The sequence below is a fragment of the Condylura cristata genome, unplaced genomic scaffold (assembly GCF_000260355.1).
Source record: "Condylura cristata isolate star-nosed mole 26May11 unplaced genomic scaffold, ConCri1.0 scaffold00048, whole genome shotgun sequence".
Lineage (NCBI taxonomy): Eukaryota > Metazoa > Chordata > Mammalia > Eulipotyphla > Talpidae > Condylura > Condylura cristata.
Genome location: NW_004567149.1, coordinates 49,010 through 60,277, shown reverse-complemented (window position 1 = coordinate 60,277; position 11,268 = coordinate 49,010). Strand labels below are relative to the sequence as shown.

The following is an 11,268-nucleotide window of genomic DNA, read 5'->3' as shown; positions in this document are numbered from 1 at the left end:
GTTAGTGAAAAATTTTAATAAACTTGCACAATATTCAAAGGGATGGTGTGGAGAAAAATTCAGTTCTCTGTACAAGTACCTCTAGGTAAATGAAAACTTTTTATTTGCTAACTGAAATAATGGGGTGGAGATATTTTTACACATTATTAGCTGTTTTTGAGAAGGCATAAAATAGAGAAGCAGATTATATTAAAGAACAGGTAAGCATGACTAAAAGTTGGAATAGCAAAGAAAGAATTAAGGAAAATAGAGTAAGAAAAAATGAAGACAAATGAGAGGAAAATAAAAAGAAAATAGGAAAGAAATAGAAGGAAAACAACCCAAAAAGGAGAAAACCATAAGAGAAGTGAGAAGTGACAAAAGATAAGAAAGCTGAGTAAAAAGACACACAGGATGGAGGGCAAAAGACAATCATATAAGCAATAGAATATAAAGGATTTTGAGACAGGGTCCAGAGAAGCCAGGGAAAGACTGGAGAGAACAGTTCTCAAGTTAATCAACATGCTGTGAAGCAGATAGTGAAGGTGACAGCCATCCCTAGTAGGACTGTGGCTGTTCACTGGAGCAATATCCACGATGACCGTCACTTTCTTTTTGTCACAAAACATGGCTTCTCTGTATAATCCCTATGGTTTTGAGCCTTTGTCTCTGAAAACCAGTCCTCTGAGTGCTCCCTTCACATCTTTGTCCCTCATTGTGTTGATGAGTAGATTGAGGGAGGAGGTCACTATTGTATAAAACAGGGAGAAGATTTTTCCTCTGAGTGTCAGAAAAGGAGCTGTTGCACTGACCATAGATCATTAGAGCAGTCCCATAGAAGATAGGCACTACCATCAGATGGGATCCACATGTCCCCAGGACTTTGCGCCAAGCCAGGGCTGACTTGATCTTTACAACTTCCCTCACTATTAATCCATAAGATGTCATTATAAACAATAAGGATGTGTAGAGCAAGACTAATGAAGTGGTGAACACTTGGACCTCATTGGCATGGATGTCCACACAGCAGACTTACTCATTGAGGGTACCTCACAGAAGAAATTATAGATCTGCCTGTTTCCACAGCGAGTCAGCCGAAGGGTGACAGTGCTCAGGGTGAGAGCACTTATGACTCCACACAGCCATGCAGCCCCTGTCAGAGTCTTGCACACTGTTGGGTTCATCACAGTAGCATAGTGACGAGGTTTGGAAACAGCAGAACAATGGTCAAAAGCCATTATCACCAGCAGGATACACTCAGCACCACCCATGGCCAGAGCCACATAGAGCTGGACCACACAGCTCAGGAGTGTGATGGTCTTGGCTGGGCCCCGGAGGTTCCACAGCAGCTGGGGAACAACACTGGTGGTAAAGCAGAGGTCGACTAAGAAGAGGTGGCTGAGGAAGAAGTACATGGGTGTTTTGAGTTTAGGGTCGGTGGAGGAGACCGGGATAATGGCTGTATTTCCCACCAGGGTCAACAGGTAGGAAAGCCCACCAGGATGAAGTCCCCCTTGACACTGCTATTGGTGATGCCCATTACCTGTTCAGAGACAGAAAGTGTAAGAGGAGCTTAGAAAGTGGCCACTGGTCCCAATACCAACCATTTCAAACAACTCTAGAAACACTCACTGAGGGAGAAATGGCAGCCACTTTTGGGGCATACGGAGGAGACGCTGGAGAGGAGACTTCAGAAGGAAGGAGAAGGCTGGAGAGTGAGAAGGAGGCCTGGGGAGGCACGTGGAGCAGACACATGTGAACAAGTGGCACTTTCCACTTGGTCCTAGACTGGTTGAAACACGAGTGGGTGAGAAACCTGTGGGGAAGTTAGGAATGGCAGCTTTTACCTTGATTTTGATTTTGCTATTTTCCTACCAGACTTCTCTGGAGGTTTCTTCCCCTCTCCTGTGAGTCCCAACAAAAGATACTCTCACATTGTGACCAAGCCTTTGGGCGTCGGTGACTCTGCTTTGGGGCAACCCTGTTTGACTCGGAATTTACCCAGTAGGGTGGGTAACATAAGGTGACTTGGAAGCTTCTTCTATTCCTTTTCTTTGTTGCCCACTAATTGTATTAAAGTTCCTTTCTGTTAATGTCAAGCCCAACAGTGTGTGTTCTCTCTTGGTGTTGTGAATGGCAGAACATATTTAGAGCCAGCAGATAAGGGACTTCGGGGGGCCCCCTCTCCCTTTCCTGTAGCAACATGAACAAAGCACTCTGGATAGAGAGGTACAGGAGTCTAAACAGGAAAAAGCAGCTTCTTTTTTCAGATAACCAGGAACAAACTGAGATGAAATTTATCACAGGAAAAAAAATGAAAAGGAAGAAGGTGAAAGAAAGTCAGTTGAATGAAAATGCATTCATTAGCACAGAGTTCATACAAATCTTTCCATTTAAATGGCAGGAAACAAAGTCCTGAAAGTACAGATTTAATTATAAATGAAAATAACATTTTGATTCTCTAAAAATAAGCTTGAGTTGGGCATGTTTTCCAGTACTTGGTGTCCTGCAAATGATAACTTCTTAGAGATGACAGAGGTGATTTTTGTGAAATAATTACCTTAGGAAGTAGTAAATTTAACATTCACTTCTAAATGTTGAATGAGATTAAGCCACATAATCTCAAAGATATATTTTCTTTAGGGGTTACTTAGTTTATTCCACAAAACATCATGATGCAAGTCCATGCAATGACTGCAGCAAATGAGTCATTGCAGGCTTCTGTGTGTGATTATAGACAGGACAGAGGCTTCAGTCGCTTATTTTGAATGTAAGGTTGAACTGAATGGATGAATGAGAATCAGAGAAAGGAGGGTTGTAGGTGAGTGAAGGAGGCTGTCTCAAACCAGATCATACTTACTAGAATTTCTTCCTCTTGTAGAGAAATATCTTTTCTAAAACAACAGTAATAAAAGCAGTGAATGTGTTAAATATCGATATATTTTACTCATACAAAGCAAATCCCTAAGACTGTCACTGTATTTCATATTTGGGACAAACATCACTTTCTACACATCATTGGTAAAATCAATAAGCTCTCAGAATGTTCCCTAAAAGGCAATTGTAGAACATAATTTCTTATATTACTTGTTACACAAATTAATCAAGAAGGTCAAATCAGTTAGCTGTTCTCATGAATAGGTGGGTAAGTCTCAGCCTATGAATCACTGTCCAGGCATGAGTTCCACCCCCCGCCAGCGAATTAACCCGCATGAAGCAGCAGACCTCTCCTGTCTTGCTGTCAGCCTCAGCAGTGTATTTCAGTAGATCTGCCTGCTCTGCTTCCTGATCTGTCTCTGGTGAATCTTCTCACTCTCTTGTAACTCAGCCTTCAACCCAGCTCTGGTATGCATAAATAAATGAATCTTTCAGAAAAACATTTGTGATCACAGGCATGACACACATGGGAAGCCAAGGAATCCATACTAGTGAGAAGGCAAGGCGAGGAAGCTCGCCACCTTTAGCACACAGATGTCTCATCTTAACATATCAAAGAACTCACAGCCATCAAGTCCCTATAACAGTTGCCTTGGAATGAGGAGTCAGTGAATGAGTCCACATACTGCTTGTAGTGCTGTTATTTGATTGGTCTGGAGAAACTGGAGAGGGCAGAGCTTGTCCCTGGGATTGAAAAGATCCCAGAAACAAATTTGTCCTAATTGGCACTTAACACCAGGTCTGGACTAGCCACAGTTTTGTCCCAGGGGTCGTTCTGCTATGACCTTTCAGTGTTCTTTAAGTAGACAGCAAATTACTGATATTTTAACTTCTGTGCTCACAAACTCCTCACCACTTAGCTGCTTTCTCGTATCTGTCAACACCAACATTAAATTAGTAACATCATTTATGCACTGTATATTACACATACAGGCATGTAGGTATACATCTCTGCTGACTGATAGCTTCAAATTCTTTTCATCGCGTTAAATTTCTGTCACCTTGTCCTTTCACCGTGTCTACCTTGAAAAACTGCAGGTCCAGAAATCTTCAGCAGAGGCTTCTTCAATTGTGCAGACAGACAGATGTCACTCATAGACAAGGAATTAAACTGAAATGTTTCGTTAAAAAATACTTGAAGTTTCTGACTTTGAAGTTAATTCTTCTTTCTGCCCAGAAGTCTATCTGTGTGTTTCCTGTTTGTCTCTCCCATCTCTACGGAAAGTGTTCAACACATTCTTAAAGCTCCTCGACCCCATGTCCCACATATTTTCAAGCAAGCTCTCTTGTATTCTGATGACCAAAATAAAAACCAAAGGGAGATGCTAGCGTTCTCTTGCACCTGTAAAGGATGGATCATCTTATCCATCCTTTGTAGTATTCTTGAACCAATATAATAAGGACCCTCTTTTTGTCTTAGAGTAATTTTTTTAAAAGATTGGTTTATGTATGTATGCAATAACTGGGGTACAGGTCAGAGGTGTGGGAGTGAGAGGTTTCACCAGAGACAGAGTGGAGAGCAGAACAGGCAGATCTACTGAAATACACTGCTGAGGGGAGCAGCGGGGAGCCAGGAGAGGTCTGCCGCGCCATGTGGTCACCTCCCTGGTGGGGGATTGAACTCATGCTGCAGTGGCTGCAGATAGCTTTATAGTGCTGTTGTGCCACCAGGGAGGACTCCTTAGAATAATCTTTTTCCAAGATTTTGTGTCTTTATGGACATTTAAATTGTTTCCAGAAATTTGCTGCAGTAAGTAGAATGCAGTGACCACAGGAGTGCATATATCCCTTCGATCAGTGATTTTGTGTCCTTTGGGTAGATATTAGCAGTGGATTGCTGCATTCAGTAGTACATCTGTACTTTAGATGTTGGTGAATCTCCTTCTATTTTCCATAGAGGCTAGACCTGTCTATATTCCACTCAACAGTGAGGGCTACTTTTACACATACTTGCCAATGTTTGTTGTGTCTGGATTTTGATGTTTGCCTATTTGTTTAATAGGAGTCATTCTCAGTGGAGTGAATGTTACCTCATTATACATGTATCTTGTGCATTTTCCTGATGGTAAATGAAATTATAGATTTCTTCACATTTGTAAAATTGCTCATAAGTCCCTCTTCTTTGTAGAAAAAGATTTCGTTTTCTGCCCATCATTTTAATGGTAGTTTGTTTTCTTTCTTTTTGATGTTGGTGTTCTTTGTTAGATCTCAGATAATATTCCCTTGGAGATGAGTGATGTGCAAATACTTTCCCTCACTGAGTAGACTTTCTCTTTGTTTTCATGATAATTGCTTTCCTTGTTCGGGAGCTTTCCAGTGTAACATAGTCCCGGTGTTTATGTTTGCCTTTGATTTATTTGCCATTGGAGTCTAGTCCCCAAATACATCCCTGAAGCCAATGATGTGGCATGTCTTATCTGAGTTTTCTCTACATACTGTATTAGTATTAGAACAATCATTTTTATTTAAGATTTATTTTATTTATGCATACAAGAGCAGGTATTAGGCCAGAGTTTCAGGAGGTTAGAGTACTTAACAGAGACAGAGTTGAGACCAGAATAGGTAGCTATTACTAAAATACAGCAGCAGTAAGTGAAGACAACAGTAAATGAGACAGAAGAGTTCTGCTGCACCAAATGGGTCACTCCCTGGTCTGGGGATTGAACTCAGGCTGCACTGGCTGGTGATAGCTTGATTGCACTGCGACTTTAACCCCCGTGCCACCAGAGAGGGAATAGAGTTTCCAGTCTTACATCCAAGACTTATCAATTTTGTTTTAAATATTGTGTATTGTCAGAGTATGGCCCCATTTCCTTTTTCTGCATGTGGCTATGCAAATGTCCAGCTGCGTATGCCATAGAATCTCTTGCTTTCTCCATTGTATAATCTTGGCTCCTCTGTCATGCACTCAGTGCCCATATAATTGAGGGTTTTTTCTAGGCACTCAGTTCTGTGCAAGAGGTAGAATTTTGTTAAAATCAGTGAGAAACATGCTTTAAACTGGCTTTTGGCAGTGGTGAAGCTGAACTAGGGAAAGGCAATTAACACTTGAAGGACTATGAATTAGTGGTCTATTTTTGAATTAGTGGTCTATGCTAATTTGGAGAGCTGGTGGTCATCAGATAATATTCAGGTGAGAGAATGAAAATTGAAATTGCTCTGTGACCATTGAACTGGGAGAAATTACAAGAGGTTTAATTTAAAAATACATAACACTCATGCCTGTCTCACAAATCACCTTGGGTCAACCCACACTACACTCATAGGTTACTGAGAAAAGGTGTATATTAGATCACCATACATGTTACTGGCTTCCAAATTAGCCTTAAGTGTCATTTGTGGTCATGTTGATCCTTCTTGCTCAAAGTACCCTCAAAAATCTTACTGTTCCACAAGCATCATGTGCCCACCATGACACCACAAAATCAACATCTTCTGCTGAATGTGTTGTTTCTTTCTTGTTCTGCCTAATGAAGCTTCTGTTTTCAGGGTGGATTTCAGTGTGAAGGAAATACAGGGTGGACTTTCTCCTGTCTTTATTAATCTGGATTTGCTGACTTAGGAATAGATCATTAAAAACCAGTTGCTGATACACTTGAACCATTTTTTCTATTTTCGTTGGGGGTCTTAAAAGTTGTTAAATGATTTCCAAAGAACAGTTATGATAGTCATTAAACCTTTTCAGACCTAAATTTGTCACTGTTTGAGAAAAAAATATTTTAAACCATATGTTGATTGTATGTAGAGGTTGTTCAACTAAAGGAATAAATTCCTAAGAAACAAAAATAAAAGATTTAATATTAAAAAAATGCTTATTTACCTTAATCAGTTTTTCATTAATATAGAGTGCCTTATTTTTCAACTTCAATTTAAAATTCATTCTGCAACATCATATATGGAAATAAATTTATGTCAAGTGCAATGAACCTTTTAATGATGTGAGGCTTAGAAACAGTGAACCCCACAAGTTGAAAATCTGTGATAACATTTTATACAAACACTTAACTGCTAATAGTAAATCTGAAGTATTACTGATAAATAGGGAATTCGCACTTCTTTGGTATATTTTATATGATATACTAAAGTATTACAATAACATAAGTTAAAGAAATATTTGAATAGAAATAATAGACTGTCATAAAAATACAGTATACATTCACTGTCCAATATTGTATTCTTTGATACTGTAACCTCATTTATTTACAAGAAAATCACATGGGTGAACCCAGTCATTCCAAGCTTATGTTGCTTGAGACTCCACTGGAGTTCCACATAGATTCAAGGAAATACCAGCAGCTGGTATCCTGCTTCCCTCCAGGCCTGAAGGGGGAGCATTTGTAAACTAAGCAGTGTCTGGGATAAAACCTCCCAGAGGACAGCAGAGGCCTTAGAGCAGGGTCTTCTGTGTATCTGAATAACCACGGGTGGTGAGGAGTGTTGAGCCAAGTGAGTCAAGGGCAGATGTTGCAGAGGAGGAAGGGGAGGGGAGTGTCACAGGGCCCAGGGGTCACTGTGAGAGCTGGGCTTTGGCACTGCCTAAAACTGATGCTCAGATCAGGTCCTTAGCAGATAATGAGTGATTTGATCTGCTGTGTATTGTTGTATTTAGAATTTCCTGGGTGGGTAGGAGTGAAGTGATTAAATGGACACTGAAATTGTGATCTGGATGAGAAGTGAAGAAGACTCAGAGCACTCAGGGTATTAATGACAACAGTGATAAAATTGTGGACATACTTTGAGGCTCAGAGTACAGGATTTCCTGAGGGACTGGATATCAGCAGCTGTTCTGACATTTTATCATTTATTGCCTCCTCTTGCAGAGCTTACTAGAGAAAATTTTAGATTTATTTTGCATAGTTTTCCTTCTTTCTAACACACACACACACACACACATACACATGCATGCATGAACACTCACCTATACCAAAATGTCTTAGCTTCACTATATAGTAATTTGAAAGAAATCACAAATTGTATTATAACAATGACAAGCTTAGTGTTCATACCTAAACCATATGGACATTGTGATTAAATATCTTTTCTCACATAGTTTTGATTTGTTGTTGTTGTGCTCTGAGTTGATGCATATTGTCTGTTTTTCCTGTGTTTTCCCCTACAATAGCCCGAAACCTGATAGGCTCCTCTCTAGTGAGTGAACAGGTTAGGTGTTCTGTTAGCTCCTGTGTCCTGAGGGGGCATGTGCTCTCTTGATCCTATCTGGAGGTCTGGATATTCATCTCCAGAAAGTATCTTCACAACCAGACTAAGTTGAAGAGGCAAACCTCACCTTTATCCTCATAGACTTCCGTGTAGCTGGCCTGAGAATTAAATTTTGGCAGACAAAAGACAGATCGGCAGGAGAAAAGCTTACACATTACATCATCCATATTTCCTGCCATTCCCAGTGTTACTCAATGAAAATGTAAAACCTCCTTGTTTTAAGCCGAAAAAGACAGAAATGAGTGGGAAAGTGACTAGTTCTGTCATTTATGTCAAACGCCAACTGTGTACCAGAGCTCTCTGTTACAGTCAAAGGGACATGGTAAGTGAAGTAAATAAGGAGAAAGACAAATACCAGTAATTTCACTAACATGTGTCATAAATAAAAAGCACAATGAGATCAAAACAAACCCTACAAGTATCACCACAATGAAGCTTCCAGAGGTTTGAAAGCAAAGAGGGGTGGGTGCACAAAAAAAAACAGAGTGAAGATGATGATGCTGAAGATTGGGTGTGGCAACACACATTTGAAGAGGTGAGAACCTGTACTCCTCAGTCATAGATTGTGTTGTAAACCAACATTGTCCAATTAAAAATATGGTAATAATTTGATTATATATTTAACATAATTTATATGGACTTCAGAAAACAGTAGGAGTAAGTACTTCTTCAACTTGTTATGCTTTAGAAACTCTTTTTACTCTTAAATAAATCACGTAGGATTCCAGGGATTAAACATAGTAGAAAAATGTGAACTTGAAAAAACGTTCCTTAAATACAATACATTTAATAATGTATTGTGTAGTATTAAAGTATAAGGTACCACATTTTTCATTGCTGATATATGCCATTGGAATCCAGTGGAACCTTGTCCTGGTCATATTCAGGACAAGCTTTCCTGGACAGCAATTTCTTTACTCCACATGTATTTGTGATTTTGACCACCTCATTCATAGTACTACTGGGTCATCAAGAGATCTACCTTTACTGTGAAACGCCCAACACAAGACATTTGATTTACTTGCCCTCTTGGTTAATTTTTACCTATTTTGACCTAAAATTCATTCTTAATTTCATGAACCGTGACATTTATGTCATAGAAATATTATCTATTATTATTATTTTTTTAAGATTTATTTATTTGTGCATACAGAACTGGGGTATAGGCCAGAGGCTCAGGGGCGGCGAGAGGCTTCACCAGAGACAGAGTGAGGAGCAGAGCAGGCAGATCGACGAAGTACACTGCTGAGGGGAGCAGCGGGCGGGTCAGGAGAGGTCTGCCACGCCATATGGTCACCTCCGGGGCAGGCGGGGCAGGCGGGAATCGAACTCATGCGGAAGCGGCTTTAGATTCTCAGTGCTGTGCTTTAACCCGCTGCGCCACTAGGGAGGGCCGATTATCTATTATTTTTTGAAAGTGCTAGGATGTCCTAATCTTTCAAAGTGATAGAGTGAAACACACATTATCGATTGTGTGTATAACACAGAAGTGACTGAAGAGCTGAACTATGCTCTTTGTGCACATGTTAAGGTAAATTCTTGAGGACATAAATTACAAATCAACTTTGTATTAAAATATTATTTGCTGAGTTTCATTTTGAGGATGAATTAAGTAAAAATGATGGTAGAATGAATAAAGCATGTGTGAGGATAATAGAAAGAGATGTCTTATATTTATAAAAAATCAATTAAGAAAATTTGGATAATTATATACAAGCAAGTATGGGATCAGGTTGATCCGGTTACAAAAGATGACTTTTCCGCTCAGGATACATCTTATATTGCTATCATAGATGAGTCCATTTTGTAGATTGGGAAATAAATATTATGACAAATCTTGAGAATGCTACATAGCGTTTGGATAAGGTTTGCTTTCTGTAGACTTTGTGTGAGAAATACTTTGTTCTCCAGACTCTATGAATGTAAAACTAGAGTTGCCAAAGCAAGACTATTATAACTGAATCACAGTCACTGTATCAGTTGAGTCAACTCATGTGATTAGAGTTGACTAATTACATTTGGTTTGGCTATGACAAAATGCATAACAAATACTCATAACAAATCTAAAATACTTTCTTCTAAAATACTCGTAACAAGTGTAAGAAACTCAGGGTCAGAAATGCTAATTATCTAAAGTTATGCCTATGATAAATGGATGAAGGAGACAAGATTTATATAGCTCAGTGCTATTATCAACTTTCAAACAAGTGAGTCATGCTTTCTCTAAGTTAGTGAAAAATAAATCACTTGATTTTTTCCATATTAGAAAGACCAATTTAAGGATTGACTTATTTTCTCCTGTTTTCAGGTGATTGTAATTTCATTCAGATCAAAGTACAATGGATAAGGAATTACTGTGGGGGTAAGAATTTGTATTTGTACAATTAAAATAATACACATGGACTAGGGAGAACTACACTGATCAGAAGATTAGAAACACAGAAAAATGATAGGTGACATTTAGGGATTACTTCCTACCAGCTGTTCTATTCATATGATCTAGTCAGTCTTTCATTCAACATTCTTTTCTTTTCCTAAATGTACACATAAAAAGAAATGTTTAATAAAACTTGCACAATCTCCAAAAGGATGTTGTGAAGGTAAGATTCAGTTCTCAATCCTCTGGTTAAATTCCACACTCTACCCTTCTAGGCAAAGGAAAACTTTATGTTTGGTATCTGGTACATTTGGTGGGGAATTCACTGCTTTTTCAAATTACTAGTGTTGCTTTGGAATGGGAAAAATTAGATGCACATAACACGATGGTACAGAAAAGAATCAGTAAAACTTAGGGAAATAAGAGTTTAAGGAAAATGGAGTAAGACAAAAAAGAAGGATAATGGAAGAGAAAATAAGAATAAAGAAAGAAATGTAAAGAAAACTAAAAAAGGAGAAAACAATAAGGAAAAAGGAGTGATTAAAGACAGGGAGGCTGAAATAAAAGATAACAGGAAGGAGGGGTAAAAACAGAATGATATGAACAGAAGAATTACAATATTTGGAGACAGGATCCAGACAAACACTGGAGATGACAAATAGCTCTCAAGTCAGGTAACATGCAATGATGCGGATGGGGAAGACGACATCCGTCCCTAGTAGGACTATTGTATGTCACTGGAGGAAACCCAAGAC

The 11,268-nt window shown here is 39.0% G+C and overlaps 1 protein-coding gene across 1 annotated transcript in view; it reads right to left on the bottom strand.

The window, feature by feature from the left end:
• Positions 1–626: 626 nt before the first annotated feature.
• The window catches only part of LOC101620358 (olfactory receptor 2G3-like), an 11,655-nt gene continuing 1,013 nt past the window's right edge, over positions 627–11,268 (bottom strand). The window contains 3 exon segments of the mRNA XM_012734151.1: positions 627–758; positions 760–1,010; positions 1,013–1,502. Coding sequence (XP_012589605.1) covers positions 627–758; positions 760–1,010; positions 1,013–1,502 — 873 coding nt within the window.